This window comes from Falco naumanni, chromosome 11, assembly GCF_017639655.2.
Source record: "Falco naumanni isolate bFalNau1 chromosome 11, bFalNau1.pat, whole genome shotgun sequence".
Classification (NCBI taxonomy): Eukaryota; Metazoa; Chordata; class Aves; order Falconiformes; family Falconidae; genus Falco; species Falco naumanni.
The window spans coordinates 5,336,371-5,355,151 of record NC_054064.1 but is presented as its reverse complement, the minus strand read 5'-3'; the positions used below and the strand labels follow the sequence as shown (position 1 = coordinate 5,355,151).

The 18,781-nt window shown below is 37.3% G+C and overlaps 1 protein-coding gene across 6 annotated transcripts in view; it reads right to left on the bottom strand.

Annotated features, from left to right (window-relative positions):
* The window catches only part of RABGAP1L (RAB GTPase activating protein 1 like), a 270,618-nt gene that overhangs the window by 207,273 nt on the left and 44,564 nt on the right, over positions 1 to 18,781 (bottom strand). For all 6 annotated transcript variants that reach the window (XM_040610555.1, XM_040610551.1, XM_040610552.1 and 3 more), the window contains 5 exons: positions 17,963 to 18,073; positions 13,177 to 13,243; positions 11,112 to 11,214; positions 9,294 to 9,460; positions 3,302 to 3,446 (listed from right to left, as the gene is read on the bottom strand). In XM_040610555.1, the coding sequence (XP_040466489.1) occupies positions 3,302 to 3,446; positions 9,294 to 9,460; positions 11,112 to 11,214; positions 13,177 to 13,243; positions 17,963 to 18,073 (593 nt within the window). The remainder of the gene's footprint in view (positions 1 to 3,301; positions 3,447 to 9,293; positions 9,461 to 11,111; positions 11,215 to 13,176; positions 13,244 to 17,962; positions 18,074 to 18,781) is intronic.

Genomic DNA, 18,781 nt, shown 5'->3' with positions numbered 1-18,781 from the left:
AAGTCTATTTTCTGTTTTTAAACAGAATTGCTCCCACTTAGAGTGATCCTTACCCTTCCAACATTATTCTGATTCAAGAAGCAACTCAAATGGAGTTATATCTAGTATTCTCCTAAAATACTATATTATAGTTTAAAAAAAAAAAAAAGGAATAGAAATATTAGAGCAAATGGAAGGTTGTCATTTCATATATGGTCTAAGTATGCACTGCTGCTAAAAGAAGCCAACCTTTTCTCCCCCTTCTCCTTTGTTTCTAGGATTACATTCTCCTGGCAAATGCTTCTGCTGGAAAGCAATTTTCTCCAATCCTCTGGCTCACACATGCAGCCAGCCATTTCATCCTGCCATAGAATGACGTTATGATAAAAACATTCTGTGCAGCTTTGTCTTTTTTGAATAATGCACTATACAAACCATCACTTCTGTACATGTTCTCACTTACTCTTAACACTCCAAAAAGGAGAAAAATTAGTTCAACCAATTGTGCTCTGCACCTTGTTACAAAGTTCTACTTAAAATTAAACAGTAATAGTGAACATTTCTGCTTATTGATAGAAACTGAAACTTACATCCACTTTATGTGAACCCTTTCCACAAAATGTAAGAATTTCCTCATTATAGATCTTTTAAAATTATGTTCTGAATTTAACAGAAAACTTCTTATCAAGGAGCGTACTTTACATCCTAGGTTTTGACAAGAAATCATTAATATTAATTATATTTTAGAATTATTATCTCTAAAGCAAGGAACCTTAGATGACTGGGTTGCCAGAAATATCTATTACAATGTTAATATTTTTTTTAAAAAAAATGAGGTTGACCTGAAAGATCCCCAAGTAGCTATTGCACAATCTTCGCAGAGATCTTAGTTTTTTTATATAGCTGTTCAGAAGAAAAATAAAGCTAAAATGAGAAAAATAATATTAAAAACTAGTAACGTTACTTAGGGAACATAGGATCACAGCTTTCTATATGCAGTTGCTGCATATTTGAAAGAGACTATGCCTAACACTAGTATAATAATTATTTTAAATCATTATTGTGAAGGGCAGGAATCATGTTTGGCCTTTCATTAAGACAAAAAGAACAAGAATATTGAAAAAAAATGCCTTCTTTCTTATGAACAACTTTATTCATATACTCATAAGACAACCCACTGAACTGTGTGTATGCACACACAAAGAGTACACAGAAACCAGGTAAAGTGCAAATGAGGCATGCATTGCTATACAAATGAAACTGCAACATATAGCGCTTCTGAAGTAAATCAAGTAATATTTGGTGGGCATGTAGGATATATAGGAAAAAAAAAAAAAGAGAGAGAACGGATAACAGTCAGCAATAGCTGTAATGGGAACACCAGCCTTTGGCTTGTGAAATAGTGAAGTCCTTATAATGCATACCTGCCCTACTCAGGTTGCAAGCAGAAAAAAAACCTATATGGCCAGGTAGCCATTCTTAACAATAATGAAAAGAAAAAGCCTTCTTCCAAGGCTAAGACAAGACATTGTAAATTCAAGGGTTTGTTTTTTTTCCCCCATCATCATAATTAGAACCCTGAAAAGAAAAAGAAAGAAAAAGAATGAAGTGATTTATTTAGAACAACTGCAAATGACTCATTTAACCTGCATATCCACTAGGATAGATAACTTCTAGGCAGAGAACTCTAAATGCAGTTTCCATGAGAACAGAGTCACATCATGATATTTTTAATGTCTTCTCCTAGGAAGTAATCTACATTTAAAATATGGAAACCAGCATTAGGAAGCTAAAGCAAAGTTAAACTTAGGTTCATACCCCAGTGGAATACTTCTACTCTGTAATAAAACAAAACCATTCTACAATAGCATCAAGAGGACAATATCCACATTATTACTAATTGTGCTACATTCATCAAATCCTGGAACAGTGCTTTACTCTTCCCAGTAGGAAGCAATATAAAAAAAAAAAAGTATTCAAGTAATTACTTAAACCCTATCCTATCAAACAAGCTCCAGAAAACATTCTGACTGTACGACTCAAACATCCAGCAAGGAAGAGAACACCCACAGATGTTGAACTACACTACGCTCAACCTAAAGACCCAAAGGTCAAGTCTGAAATAATACTTGCTATGAACAGTAAAGCAACCCCAAATACCAATTAAATATAAAAGTTCCTTTAGGGAAAATAGTATTCTTACTATTCAGAAGTGGTACTTGATACAAAGGAGGGAATAATGGTGATAGTCCATGCCCATCCCATTCCCCCAAGGAATCAGTAGGTTTTTGATTCACCAAAGAGCACTTTGGCTGTGGGTTTTGTAAGCCTGGTGTCACCTGGGATAGGTGGGGGGTTTTGTTTGTAACTGGGAGAGAGCAAGCATGTAACTGCATCTGTCTGCTCCCGATTCATCACAGGGCTCGGATTCATATTGCATAAACTAATATCCGACTACTTACCTATAAGTAAGAATCAAGAAGGAATTTTTCCAATTGTAGTAACTGAGACTTTTTGTAGTATTGACACAATAGTGCCAGAAATCTGAGGAATAATTTTGTTAACGATCACAAGTTCTGGTAGATGAGATGTCCAGATCAAAAAAGGCATAAAGCCTATTCTGAATGCTACGGGCTAACCCTCAGGAGTACAGGGAGACAAGAGTAGACCAAGGGCCTTAAAAAAATCCCAACCTACCAAAAAGACCACCAGTGGGAGAGACACGGAGGTACTGTTAGCTTTGGAAGGGGCAGTAAATACACTGGGTCCGTGAACAGCAGCAATCCCTGACACGATCCCACCTGAACCAGGAGATATTTTGGTAAACCCAAGTTATAAATGAGGGAAAACAAAGCACATGCTAAACAGACCGATTGGGAGTGGGGGAATTCCTGGTATGAGTCTGATTGGGATTTTGTTGGTTTTCTTTACAAACAGGCATTTAAAGCCTGCCGTTTCAAAGCCCATTTCAATGCTGTCCTTTAGCAGCACATTCAAAGCAAATGGCTTCTGATCAGAAGACAATCTCTCTAAAAAAGGTTTTCCATCTTGTTAGCAGAGCACATCAGTAACATTTTGAAGCAGACAAAAAATGGACATGCGTCGTCTGCTGCTGCTACTGGAAGAACTCCAAATAACGCGTTGGTAAAAATACCATTACTAAAGAAAAAGAGCTGCTGCTAGTACAAAATTACATGTGATCTTTTTGTCCAGAATAGTTGTACTTCTAACAGACACAAACAGAAAGAATTAAATGAGTAAATTAACAGCAGAAATATAACAGTACAACCTATGGGAACTATAAATGCTCATTTATCCTTACCTTCTTCTGCCTCATCCTCCTGCGATGACACAGGCCCTCCTCCACTTGTTGGGCTGACCAATTCTTCCTCTCTCGCAGATTCTCTTTGTAGACTAACAACTTCATAAATTGCATCCCCAGCACTTGCATGGCTCCTTCCTTCAGACTAAAAGAAAAATCGTGTATGTATTAGGTCCCCACTGGTGATAAACACAGTTCTAAGAGCATGCCAAAACCAAACCTAAACACATACAAACAAATCTCCTAACAAGGCTAAACAATAGTTTGGGCAAGGCTCCCTCAGATATCTTTGCAATGGCACATGCAGACTGGCAATAATTGACAGCTCTGTTTCTCTAAGTGTTATAGGTAGGAAATATAAATAAAACTGCATTATTTCCAAAGCTGCCTCTTAAAAAAACATTTTAAGTATTGTTCAGAACACTTAAATACTTAATTTAACAATACTTAAATAAAAAAAGCTTCTCATTTTAAATAGCTACAATGAGATTAGGTCAAAGAGAAACTGCAGCGAAAAAAAAAAGCTAAGAACAGGAAAAATATTTGAGTAACTGACATCACAGACACAGGAATGGAATGCCTGAGGTTGAGGTGTATGTGTGTGTTTAATTAATGGTAAGAGGTTTTAGTAGGTAAAGACAAGACTAAAGAAGAAACAAAACCTCATGCTTTTTGAAAGCCATAAATTGTGAAAAGCTCCTTTGTAGTGTTTTACTCATTAAAAAACAGAAAAAAATCATACTTCTTCCAGTGAGCATAATTTGTAATATACTGCTTTCAACGGGGAAAAGTATTGGCTGTACCTAGCTATGAAATTTGTGTTTGTAGCCTAAGGTTATTTTTTGTTCTTTACTTTTATATATGTGTGTGTGTGCACATGGACAAATCATCTGTCAATCTAACAGTTACATTAACTTGGAAATTTGCGTGTGGTATCTGTAACAATATATATATTTGACATCAGAAATAATTTGAGGTCAGTGGAAATAATTTTGTTCTGTAAAAGCAGTTTTTCTTCCAAATCTGTCTCTCTAGGAATTTGCTAGCTTTCAAGGCAAACTACCTCAAAGGCTGGGGGGCAGGGGGAAGTTGTTTATGTTCTTTTAGGTCAAACTGGAAAGGTTCCGTTCAATCAAAGTCTTTCATGTTCAATGGGCTTCCACATGAAAAAGAGTTAGTTACCCACATGTTAAGCACTGGATACAAAGTTGCAAGTTTAAAAATAAAAGCAGTATTAATTGTCCTCTGAGATACAGTTGTGAACACAATTATTATTGAGTGATTAATACATTTGTAGGGAGTTGTATAAAACTGCAAACTAATGATTGTATTAAATGAACTAGCCCAAAATGTGCTATTTTGTTCTTCGTGCATCTTGCCTAATCAGTTAAAGTAAGTAACTTCTTTCACATATTAGAAACATCAAGTTAACCATGAAAAAGAACACAATTTCAGTGAAAGAATATTCAATGTGTTTTAAAAAAACATGATTAAAAAAAATTATAAAGTTGAAAGACTCCATTAACACCTTTGATCCACATGAACTGCTGACCAGCACTTGCAATTGCAACAAGCTGATGAAATTATGCAGATGGGTAGCTTAAATAGGGACTGCTTGAACTGATACAATACAAATTATTTTTTACTGAGAAAACTTCCCTACTGTATTTTAGATTAATCATTCAGTTCTGTTTCCTTTAAAGCTGATACTCCTTGGAAGCAGTGGCTCCAATTATCAGCCAGTTTTGCTGACTGAACTTCTCATTAAGTCAACTTAATGAACTTCATTCAGGGTGTAGGCATAAATACCCTGCATTTTGTAACATTTAGCAGGACGATATTAGCACCATTATGCCTGTTCTATTCTCACAGAACACCACTATCAAGTAATTACAAAGTACTTGGTTAAATCAATGAAGTATTGATGCCACTAATATTATTAACCATTGCTATCTATAGCCTTTATTTTTGAGGGAATAAGCTGTGAGGTGCTGTGGATTTTGTTGCATGTTACAAGAATTACAAGTGTTCAGCTTGTTCTAGTTAACTGCAAGATGTCTCCCCATACAATGCAAATAATTTGGGTTTTTTGGGTTTTTTTCTGAAGCAGAAATTTGCTATATACAGGAATCCACCTTTATAAGGATCATGTTCTAGTGATGAAAACGTGCATGAGTAACATAGCAAGATAGATAGATAAAACAATCCTAAATCATGCAGCAACCTGCATTTATGTCATTCCTCGTAACTGACTGCACTTCAACCAGTCTTGGTTCAGACTATTAAATCTACCTGAATCCTTCCTTGGAAGAATTCTGATTTCACTCTGCTAATACAGACAAGTCCCATTTACCCCTTGTAGGAAAATGCCATTTTATTGCTTCCTTTCTTTTGGAACATAAGTAACGGATGCTTCCTTAGTGGAATGGGCACGTTCCTGAGACAGCCCAGGTCTGAAGTCTCCTGCAAGGGCCCTGCATGCTAGAACTTAAACTGGGCAGACTGCACGCATGAATTTCTCACCCACAGTCAAACATGCTAAGTTTGCACAATGACGGACAGCATTATCGTCAGGATTTTACATCAGCACAAAATTATACTACAGGATTCATTGTCCTGCACAGAGAAGCCACCTCTCTTTGGAGCGGAGGCTTTTGATATTAATCTGCTGTTGTATTCCCTAGAGTCTACTTATGCTCAACTGCTTTCCCAAAAAGGTCACAAATGGCTGATCCCAGTGCTGTTTGCAATGTTATTCTCCCAGGAGGAAGAGTGCCCTGAGGTACAGTGCCTTTCACAGTATTGGCAGGGCAGGAACAGCTATTGCAATAGTACTGTCCAATGGATAATCAGCTAAATAAGGACTTGCAACAGGTGAACCAGAGAGATCCTGTCATCCATAATCAGGACCTCTTCTTGCAGAAAGATTACAAAGATTAAAAGCATTTGTCTCCCAAAAATCTGTGGAACAGCTCCTCAGAATTTTACAGCAGGAAGAAATGCATGTGTTTCTTCAAAGAGGGGAGGCACATGTGTTTGTCACATTATAAGGGGTGAGAAAGAAAAAAAGAAAGCATCCATGTTACTCAATTTAAAATGGTACAGTTGTAAGTGATTTAAAAGGAAAGCTTAACTGATTATAGATAAGTATCAAACAGCTGAGAATGTAATATTTTCAAGTGTATTTTCTTTAAATTCAAAACGTAGATAATCTCAACATTTGCATATGACAGTTGGTTTTCCCAGATTTTCTTAAATTCTAAGTTGCTATGCTAATTTCTAGAAGAAATACAGAAACATCATTGCATGAGATTTATTTACTCACTGTTAAACACAGCAGCACTTTTGTCATGTAATATCAACATAGCTTGCTTTTTCAGACCTATTACTATACCCCACAGGAAGACAACAACTCAAAGATTCCCATTAGGCTAAGTAAAATTAAATCACTGCTCTTTGGTTTCATTAGTTAAAGATGATGGACACTATTCCAATACAAATGGCACAGTACGCTTCTGCTGTTCACATTTTCAACCAACACCACAACAGAAGCCTTTAGAGAAAGCAAGTCACCAGCTGCTGCAGGAGCATGCACTTGCACATCATCCTACAATGCTAATGGGTAGGCAGAGATACTTTATGTACCTCACAATGCCAAAAACAGAAGAGACTTCAGCATTGAAGTGGGTGGACCACTTGGAAAATAAGGAATTGGCTAGATGGTCACACTCAAAGAGTTTTGGTCAATGGCTCAATGTCCAAGAGGAGACTGGTGACAAGTGGCATTCCTCAGAGGTCCATAGTGGGACCACTGCTGATCAACATCTTTGTCAGTGACATGGACAGTGGGATTGAGTGCACCCTCAGCAAGTTTGCTGATGATACCAGGCTGTGTGATGCAGTTGACACACTGAAGAGAAGGGATGCCAACCAAAGCAACCATGAAAGGCTTGAGAGGTGGGCCCATGTGAACCTCATCAAGTTCAACAAGGCCAAGTGCAAGGTCCCATGCACCTGGGTCAGGGCAACCCCTAGTATCAACACAGGCTGGGCAGAGAATGGATTAAGAGCAGCCCTGAGGAGGAGGACTTGGGGGTGCTGGTGGACAAAAAGCTCAACATGACCTGACAATGTGCACTTGCAGCCCAGAAAGCCAACCATGTTCTGGGCTGCATCAAAACAAACGTGGCCAGCAGGTTGAACGAGGTGATTCTCCCCTCCACCAGCAGTACCACATTCAGTTCTGGGGCCCCCAACATAAGAAGGATACGGACCTGTTGGAATGAGTCCACAGGAGGGCCACGGCAATGATCAGAGGGTTGCAGGACCTCTCCTATGAAGTCAAACTGAAAGAATTGGGGTTGCTCAACCTGGAGAACAGAAGGCTCCAGGGAGACTTTATAGCAGCCTTTCAATACTTAAAATGGCAGTTATGAGAAAAATGGAGACAGACATTTTACAAGGGCCTGTAGCAACAGGCCAAGGGGAATGGTTTTAAACTGAAAGAGGGTAGATTTATTGTGAGGGTGGTGAGGCACTGGAATAGGTTGCTCAGAGAAGCTTTGGATGCCCCATCCCAAGAAGCGTTCAAGGCCAGGCTGGACAGGGCTCAGAGCAACCTTGTCTAGTGGAAGGAGTCCCTGCCCATGGCAAGGGGCTGGAACTAGATGGTCCTCAAGGTCCCTTCCAATCCAAACCATTTGATGATTCTGCTCAACAGATAACTATTCAAGAAACATTACCAGATGAGATGGATATATCATCTTTCAGTACTTCAGGAAGAAATAAATGCACATTAATCACACAAGCACAGGACTGGGAAAGCTGACATAAAAGGGAATACACAACTATGCATTAAGCTTTATCTTAACCACTCCTCCCCTCTGTAGAATTGAGCAGTGTTTGCACAACCTGGCTACAAAGCCAAACTCCTAGGGACTGACAAACTGAAATACTTCAGAGAAAAGAGTTTTAGAAAACCAGTTATTTCTTATTCTTACAGCCACCTCTCAGCAGCCAGGATTTCCCTTTCTTACATAATAGTTGATTTTAGAGTGAAAAATTGGAATAGTGATTTCCCAAATTTACCAACCAAATGGACTTGCTTTAGATGTCTGCACACAGGCCAGGTTGTATGAAACTATAGAGAATTCAATAGGTAGGTTCAAAATTGTTTAAGCCCACAAAGCCAATGACTTATGGACTTACAACTCATTATAATTGAGTTTACATAGCATGCTGGTTTTGGCTGGAGTAGAGTTAATTTTCTTCACAGCATCCAGTATCGGCCTATGTTTTGGATGTGTGCTGGAAACAGTGTTTGTAACACGGGGTGGTCTTCATTACTGCTAAGCAGTGCTTACACAGGCCTTTTCTGCCTCTCACACCACCCCCAGCACAAGTTGCTGGGAGAGGACACAGCCAGGACAGCTGACCCCAACTGACCAAAGGGATATTCCCGACCACAGGACATCGTGGTCAGCATATAAAGCTAGGGAAAGAAGAAAGAAGGGTGAGGGGATGTTTGGAGGCATGGCACTTCGTCTTCCCAAGTAACTGTTATGCATGATGGAACCCGGCTTTCCTGGGGACGGCTGAACACCTGCCTGCCAATGGGAAGTGCTGAACGAATTCCTTGTTTTGCTTTGCTTGTGTACACAGCTTTTGTTTTACCTGTTAAACTGTCATTATCTCAGTTCACATGGTTTCTCATTTTTAGCTTTCCAATTCTCTCCTCCATCCCACCAGGTGGGGAGCGAATGACTCGCTGTGCAGGACTTAGTTGTCAGCTGGGTTAATCCGTGACACATAGGCACAGGACATTTATACAGGTTCCACAACCATTATGCATTTAAGCATCTCAAAAACAAACAGTTAAAAGAAACAAACTACTGAGGTGCAGGTGTCATGCTAGCTTTTATAAAGGCCAAATTAAGACAGACAAAAAATGCTACCAGCATCAACTTTGCTTTAAAAAACAAACATGCATTACCTGTTTTAGCTTCATATAAAAAGTTTCTGTGAAGGTTTTTCTGCTGAAGTACCAGAAGCGTTCATTGGCAGGATACACACGCACAATAGTCTCCAGCAAAAAACGAACTGGCTCTACTACTTCAGTAACAACCATATCCACTGCCACAGTCATGAATACACACTTATCTAAAACACAAAAATAAGTCACATACAAACAAATAAGTCTAAGTTCAAATTTCTCAAAGCAATAAATGACAAAAGTAATCAGTTTTTCAGATCGAAGACCCCTTCTACAGAATTATTGATTCTGTTGCACCTATTTTATTTATCTGAGTTTTACACCCTATATGCCTGCTGTATAGAATGAGAATACGTGTTAAACAGCATCCAAAGTAACTCTGATAACTTTTTAAAACAAAGGCAGTATGTCTTTGTTTTAAAGACAGGAGCAAAATGCCATACAAAGTAAACACCATGAAGATTCCTAATCCCCTTCAGACAAAAGGAACATGCACAGGATAAGGTCGTGTTTTAAAGTGTACTTACTGCTATGGGAAAAAACAAATATATATATATGTATTTATGTATAGCAAATCAATGTCAAGGATCTCCTAAAGCATTGTTTATCCTCTCACAACACTGAAAAACAATTCACAACATTTTTTGTCTGTGCTGATACCCTATCAGTTAAAAGGACTCAAAACATCTTACACCTCCCAATCCCACTCTCAGGGTCAGACACTCCTCATAGCAGCAAAACATATTTTTGAAGCAAAGCATGGATCAGTAATCTTAATCTGTAATAGCTCCATCTTCCTGACACTTGAAGCATAACTCCAACTTTTTCAAGGAGAACGCAGGATCAGCTGACCAGAGGACGAGACTGATAACACACCAAGTGTATTCTGCAGGTTTACAGTGCAAGAAAAGGTTTGCTGCTTCTGGCAACACTCAGACAGAGGTAGTAACCGCTACGTTGCATCACAACCAATAGCTCTCTTGCTGGAAGCACAGATTTTTAAAGTAACACTTAGAACCAGACATTACAGACCACTAGGATCTCTTGTCTTATCAGACCAAAGAGGAAAGCGAGCATTTAAGAAATAAATTTAAGAAGAAAAAAGAAAGAAAAAGCCCCACATCACAAAACCAAACCACACCACACACACGAAGTCAGAGCGTAAAATGGAAACTGTGTTGAGCTGCACTTTGCCTATATGCTACAAGAAATAATGCGGTTTGATGGTTTGAAAATCCATCAGCAACAGCAGTGACACTGGCTGTACATACTCGGATGTGCCTTTAAGCACCTGATGTTTCCTATCCCAAGGCAGAGTTCACGAACGCCAGATTTGCATTCAAACCTTTTACATCACATTGAGAATAAATTCTCACAATAAGAAATGGTGCTATATAATCAAGCACTTCAGTGCATCACTTCCAGCTGCCCCAAGATGAAGGGAATGTAATGCTATTTCTAACCAACTCACCTCAAAACTAAAAGAAAGAGAATAGCAATGCCTACTATTTATATTGCTTTGCTGAGTACAGAAGCTGGAAAACAACTTCTGCACGCTTAGGTCCAAAAAGTCCCAATAACCAGAGAACAGGCACATAAGCCCCAGACATTTAACATCTGCAAATGAGCAACACACAGTTCTATGAACAATTATTCATATTTCTACGTTGCATATATTTATGCAGAAAAGTTCCTACCCACAGACTCTTGGAACATAAGGGCATATGTACTCAGGCATGTGCACCACTATTCTCAGGAGAAAATACATACACCAAACCCATGTCAGGTAAAATAAATTTACAAACTAGATTAAATTACCTTTAGGAGTTTCCTCATTAAGGACTAGAAACATGGGTGCATTAGGATTCCACATTCCAGTAATTACATAAGCCTTCCCATCAGAACTCTTTCCCATGGATTCCTAAAAACAAAACCACACAGGATTATTAGTTATGGTTTGAGATCAAAGAGATTGAATATGGGGAGGGGAAATAGTTGTAGGAACTTCAGAGTAAGATTGTGTTTGCTCTAGACAACACAATCTAAATAAAGAATATGAAATAATGGATTGAGAAAGGTTACAGGGAAATGGGAGAGAAGGAAGAAACTTCAGAAGAGAGGAGAAACATTACATAAGAAAATTTAGACAAAATAGTTCATCAACATATTTTTTTAATGCATATCAGAAGCGTGAAAGTGTGGTGGGATGTCTGCCACTCTGCTTTCTAAGCAGCCAAGATGGTTGTTAGAAGAGGATGAATTACAAGAGACTCCATAAAATTAAACTAGCCCCACAGCATATACAGAATTGATCCAGGAAAAAAAACAAAAAAACTAAGAAACAAAACCAAAAATAACTTAACAGAATAAGGCCTTGACAACTCTAACTCAGAGGTCAGTCTGAGTTTTCCCAATCCATAATCATACTTCTGCCAGATTTCTCCCTGAGTTGCTCAGGCATGGACTTAACATTTGTATGTATGCCAATGAACTGGAATTCCAGTCCATAGGAACTTGAGATTTAAAGAGCCAAATTTCAGGCTCTCTACTTACATTCAGGACAAAATGCAGATAAAGTCAAAACAGGCACATATGATGAAGTTAGTATTAATTGTAACGCCTCTAAATCTGGTTAAGATAATCTTTTGCTACACATCTGTTACTTCTAAAAATATTTCTTAGAGACCTACTGGGAATAATCAAAGTACATGACCTGCACATATGAGCCATTACTAGTATGAGGCAAGTACATGGCTCTTGAAGTTTTCTGGGACAGTTCCTATGGATCTGACAGGCTTGTAAGGGTAGCCACTTTATAGCTGAAAGGAGACTGACATTCCTACTCTGCAATCTAATTTGTGGTAGAGCAGTAAGAGTGACCGAGTTCTCCAGATTTAAAGAGGGAGAAAGGGGGTTGAAAGGAAAACACAAATTTATATGCATATGCTATAGCCAAGAAATGAACTAATAAGCCATTACATCCAGCAGTTAAATGCACCTGGAATGTAAATGTAAATAGAATTATAGGTGCACTAAAGACAGGAATTCAAATATACAGTCCATGCAGTAAAGAAGTGTTCTATAGATTTATAGAAGCCAATTCATTACACTCCATAACTCATTTATTTGATTTTCTAATCAAATAATAAAAACGGAAAATCAGAAATAACGTCAGCCAATAAAACCAGGAAAAATGAGCTAGTAGATACAAACAGGTAAATAACAGAGTCTGAGAAGAGAACTGATAGCTAGAATCATCAACATGAATAAAATGGACTAGACAAAACTGGGATAACTGCATAGCCACAAAATGTTTGATTGGTTTAACTAAAGCACTTCTTGAGTTGAAAAGGGATGTTCTTATCCACAGTGTGAAAGTAAATTGATATTATCACAGAAAATACCATACTATTTTGTAGTTCTCTTAGAAGCAACTCTAAGAAACGAAGATTGTAGAAGAATACATCAAACAGAGCAAGAATTTAAATTCAAATAAAGAAAATAAATGCAAAATTTTCAGCACCTTGGAAAAATATGAGCACTTCCCCAACACCCAAATATAAAAAAAAAAATATTTGCTTTAAATTTTCAGGCAACATGCTTGATACAATACAGAAAGCATAGTTATTTCTAACAACCAGCTGTCAGCTGACCTAATCAGTGCTTCACCAACTGAACAAAAAACAGAAGACACAGGTTTTGACATTACTTGAAATATTTTGTCCATTGCATGTAACAAGTTTTTTTCTAGTTTGAAGATCTAAACCCCAGGATTTAAGAAACAAAAACCAAACAAAACCAAACAGATGAGAGGTTTGTTTTGTTTTGTTTTTTTTTAAATCAGCTCTATCTTACCAAACAGGTTATTAGAGCTAAGTATTACCATGTCTAGTAAATGCATGTCACTGTTCTTCACATTTCGTCCAGGGCTTAGTAGCATCCCAAAGCACCTGTGAAGTTTATTTAGGGAAAAAAAAAAAAAAAAAAGGAAAGAAAAAATAGATAGATATTAGCTCTTCAAAATACAAAAGTATTTTCTTGAACATAATGGCACAACCACCTACTGCTTCTAATTTAAAGAAAACCTTTCTTAGAAATATTTTTAGTGTTATGGCAACGCTCAAGAAACATCACAATATGTACTATAGAAACAACAATGAAATTACTTTCCAGAATAAAGATGACAAATCAGTGTCTGATCTGTGAACAATCAATTATTCTTAGAGACAACTCAGAATACTGAGTTTTAAGACACAAACAATTCCTGTACATTAGTGATGGAGATCGGCAAGAAGAAATTCACTCTCTTCCCAGTCCATTTTAAAAATCACTTACATATAATCATAAGAAAAGTTACAAATTCACCTATTCTAACACCCATAATGTCACTGGCATAAATCATCATGTAGCATCATGGGCTCTTAAAAAAAATACAAACACCTATTTGCTCAATTTTTAGACTTCCATTCTTTATTAATTTTTTTTTAAACTGAACTTGTGCTATACAGGGCCTCGAATTCCAGAATTCCCACCCAATCATTTGACAACAAAATGTTCTTAGCATTTTTAAAACTAAAAAACCTAAAAAAATTCCTAAAACATTCAGACTTTCCAAACTTTCCGAATACTGAAGGCACAAAGCCAGGTCTGAAGTTTCTGCAAATCATCTTTATCTTTCTCTCGTTTGAATATATTCCATTATGAATAAAAAAAAAATACCAAACAGAATTATGTATTTGTAGCATAAGCTGCAAGCCATTTTGCCCAGACTTTGAAAAATGTTAGATCTCAAATGAGGAAAAAAAACCCAAGTTGAAAGCAATTCCATCAAGTAATGTTATGGAAAAATTAGGTCATGTTTCAGAGGGTTTTACTTTGAGAATTTTTCTTCTGTACAGCTCAATTCTCTAATAATCAGACATAGCACTTTCTATCACTTACTTTCAGAACAGTGTAAACCAGAATTGATCTCTACAAGCAATCTGACCCAAACCTCTACTCAAAGTATGACCAACTTCATCCAGGTTGCCCAGGGTTTTGTCAAGTCAAGTTCTGAGCAGCTCTGTGAACAGGGAATGAATGATCTATTTTGGCAACCTGTTCCATTGCTCAACTCCCTTTGAATTCACAACAACTGGCCTAATTCAGCAGAGGAATTTCCAGTGAAGTAACTTGTGTCCATTGACTCTAATCCTACCACTCTGTACCTCCAAGAAGAGTCTGGCTCCATCTCCTCCATACCTTTCCACTAGGTATTTGAATGCACCAGGAAGAGCCCCCCATTCCCACCTTCTCTATATCTGAACAAAAGCAGTTCTGTCATCTGGGCTACCCATTTATCCAAATGATAATTTGGGGTTTTCAGCAAATAAATTGTAAGAGATTATATGAACATTCATAGGTTAGCAATGAAGATAAAATAGTTTCACAGCTTTCAGGAAAGCACAATATCATGAACAGACATATAATTTTTTATATATATACATATATAAAAACTCTCATTTCATTATCGCTATTAACTGTAAAAGTCTTAAAGATATGCAATTATTACACCATCTAGTAAGTTTACCCCTATTACATTCAGCTACATGATTTTCATTTTCCACCTCATTACACTTAAACAGTAACTTACGTCCACAATTGTATTTTTCCTTTTCCATATTCTTTTGCTACTAGAATCTTAAAAATCAAGTGGTAAATAAAACAGTAGACAAGAATTTTGACTTATCTGTCTAGCATAATGCAGTGCCATGTAAAGCGACCAAGCCAGCTATGATGCTAGGACTCGTATTTAACCACACAAGCAGGCTTCTCTGCTAAACTAATTACACCAGGCAGAACATTACAGCAGACTGGCTTACTACTTTTTGTTCCTGGGGTAGGAACAGCTCTGAGACGTCTATGATTTATAGTAGTAGAGGGGTCACTAGCTTCTGGTACCTCTGCTAAAGAAAACTGTAAGGTGAAGACTCAGAGGCAGGCAAAATATCTGTGCTTTTCAAAGGCAACAGCTCACAGATCCTAGCTCGTGCTGTGCATCTCTCAGATGAACACAAGTTCTAATGTGTGCCAGCCGAAATTTTTGCTAAGTATGCTTCCAAAACAGTGGGAGTCAGGATCAAGTAACGCCTGCCTCTCACAGAAGCAGATATTTATGATTACTGGCAGCACCCTGCTACTAGAAGACTCAGGGCTGCTCTTCCCACTAAGTTCAAAGAGCAAAATGAGTTCAAATGAGTTCAGGACCCTCACTTGCAGAGCAGCTAAATTTTACACAAACAGTTATCGACAGATTTAGCCTCTGATTTGAGGAGGCTGAACCACACACCCAGTATTCGAAACGACCAGCACACACTGTGGCCCTCAGTCTTGCCACTTTTGACATGTTGGGGTTTCTGCACTTCCGGCTTGCTACCAAGCGGCTATGTGCAGGTGCACTGCTCTGTTTAAATTCAACTAGTTTCTAGACCTGCAAAAAACCTGAAATTATTCTTTACTAATACATATTTCCATTTATATAAATACAAATGCTACCCACTGATAAGGCTAATGGTATTGAATTAACATGGTAACATGATCTTTAAGAGTTTCAACTGCTACTGAGCAACCAACCAATATTCTGTACATCAGCTCTAAGGACACCAGTCTAGACTTTAACTCAAGCTATACCTACATAACTTGGTATTAACTCTCCCATATGACTGGTAGCACACTATATCTAAACACCACTCTATTGAGAACAGTCAATCTTCTCATTTCTCAGAAAGAAAGGCTATTTCACTCTTCAGAACAACTTTCTTAAAGCCCCTGATCATTAACCAGAATTTTCTTCTTGAGTCCTGTAAACAACTGAGACTTGATATCCCACATTGTGGGAACTGAAGCTATGTAGCACCACACAACTAAAACCTGGGAGACAGGAATGAACATAATTTCTTTACTTGCTCTGACCTAGATAAAACCAGGCAAAACCCAGGTCAAACAGGCCACAAAGACAGAAAGGACCAAAGTAACTCAACCAGCAGTAACCTACACTATCAACCTAACCCAGCCGTAAGCCCCATGTGAACACCACGAGGTGGCAAGTTTCTCTGGGTGATACCAGGTTTATTCTTCTGAGACCATGAAGAAAGATTCTTTAATTCTTTAGACCAGAGACCAAATTTCTTTAGCAGCATTTTTTCACTTTATAATTTCCACTTTGAAATACTTCTGAAGAAACATTAAATTGCTTGGAAGCTCACTGTCTGCTTTAACCTCTGTTGATCTTCTATACCAGTTTTGAATTTTAATATTATGTAGGGTAAGCACATAAAATGACTTACAAGCCTGTGTATGTCATATCAATTAAATAACTTTTTATCAGCAAAGGCTGTGGTGATAAAAAAAATATCCTAACTGAATATCCTAAACAACATACAAAATAAAGCTAGGTACATCATCAAAATAAAAGGAAGGTATCTGTATTTTCTGGGGAAAAAAACCCCAATAATCAAATGCTATTCAGAAATGCTTAAAAGAGCATTTATCATTCATTAACTGAATTCTGAAACCAAAATTATTTAAAAGTACATTGAAAATATAGTTTTTTAAAGCCACTGAATAGCAAAAGCACAATTTTACAACACAAAAGAACAATGATAAAAAAATCTGCTGTATATTCCTTGCCTAAAATTTTAGTTTTATTTTTGGAATAAAAGCTTGAAAGCAAGTCAAGAGATCAGTCTTAGGTTTTGGGAGGGTTGTGGGGTTTTTTTCCTTGATTCTCCTGTTATCTTGAATTTCCTTTTCACTAAAATTGAATTCTCCTATTGCTACTCTTTTGATAAGATTGCCATCTGGTGGCATCTGCTATTTTTAAAAATTGTGCTATTGAGAAGGAATTCCCCAATTTAAATTAATACAATACCTAGTGCTACTGTAGTAACAAGAGTCTGCTGTTAATGAAAACATTAACTAACAGTTATTCTTCACCTTCATGGCCCACTTCTCGTGCAAAAGCTTTGCACAGAAGGTCAGGTTATATTGTCCAAAAGAGATTCCTTTCATGTAATTTCCAGGAAATACAACATCAACCATTCCTGGGCTCTTCACCACCACTCGTAGACGTTAGAATCATACTGTAACAAAACTACAAAGGAATCCTACACATCTTGAAGTCTGAACCAGAAGACTGCTGCTTCTAACCAGCAGGCTGAGTACAAACTTGCAGTGTTCCAGTATATTGATCTAACAAATTAATATGCTCCAAGGTTTAACATAGCTCAGACAACCAAACATGGCTACTTTTACTAAATAGTGAGATGCTGGTAATGCAGGATTACAATAAACGCATGTTTTTGCACTACTTAAAAAACAATGGAAAGCAAAAGCATTTCAATGTCCTAAGTATCCTAACACCACATTCAAAAAGACAACTAAAAGGCAAAAACCCCAAGAATCTTTGAGTATTACAGACTATGTTTCTTGTTTTCACTTAAAAATGACACAAATACTTCAAAAGAAATTTAAAACTAAACTGCACACCTACAAATCAATTACATTGTGCAACAATACTTTGTGTTATTGTTGTATTTTTTCCTTCCACATAACTTGAAAAGCCAGGGAAAAGAACATTAAATACTGTTCTCTCAAAAGCTCAAACTGCACTATTTTTATAGGAATCTCACCTTTCAATGGCCAGTTCTTTGTTCGAGAGTTGCTGAACTGTAATCACCACTTTCTTCTCAATTCCCTGTTTAAGCTTGAAATATAACTTCTCTCTATCCTTTGGCACAGGGCTAAAAGAACAAAGAAACAAATTTCTTTAGCACAGTATGGAACACTAACTATTAAATACAGAAAAGAGAGTAGCAGCCCTCTTAAATGGCTCAACTCATTTGAGAGACCTTCTATTTCTTCATTCACAAGTTAATAAACTGGCACTGAAGAAAAAGAGATTATAGGCTCACACTTCATATAATAACTGTCTGGGGGATTTATCAGACAAACATATCCAAAAATGCATGGTGTATTTTGGGTTTTAAAAGGATAGAAAATGTAGTACATTGCCTGGGAAATAAAAAAATAAATAAATTTTCACAGAATTAAGTCTTCTTATCAACTCCCTCTTCCACTAAAAAAAATCTTGTCATTAACTGTTAGGCAAAGAATACTTTGTTCCCTTGTCCCCTGTAATGCTTAGAGAAGTTTACATTTTCTAAATCTTCAATAAATTTGGAATTCATTAGCCTAGACTAAGAAGAAACAACTCGGTGCGGGGGGTGGGCAGGGAAGAGAGACCACTAGACTGTATATCTCAAGACAACTGGTTTGACTAAAGTTTTTAACAGACTTCCTACTATCTTATTTCCATACACACAGGCCTATCTTGAGCACCCCTAAAAGAAAGAATGTATTTAAAAGAAAATAACTTAAAAAGGGTATCCTGATTTTTAATCTTTTTACAGAAAAGATACAGAGAAGAAAACTGTAAAAGCAAAGAAACA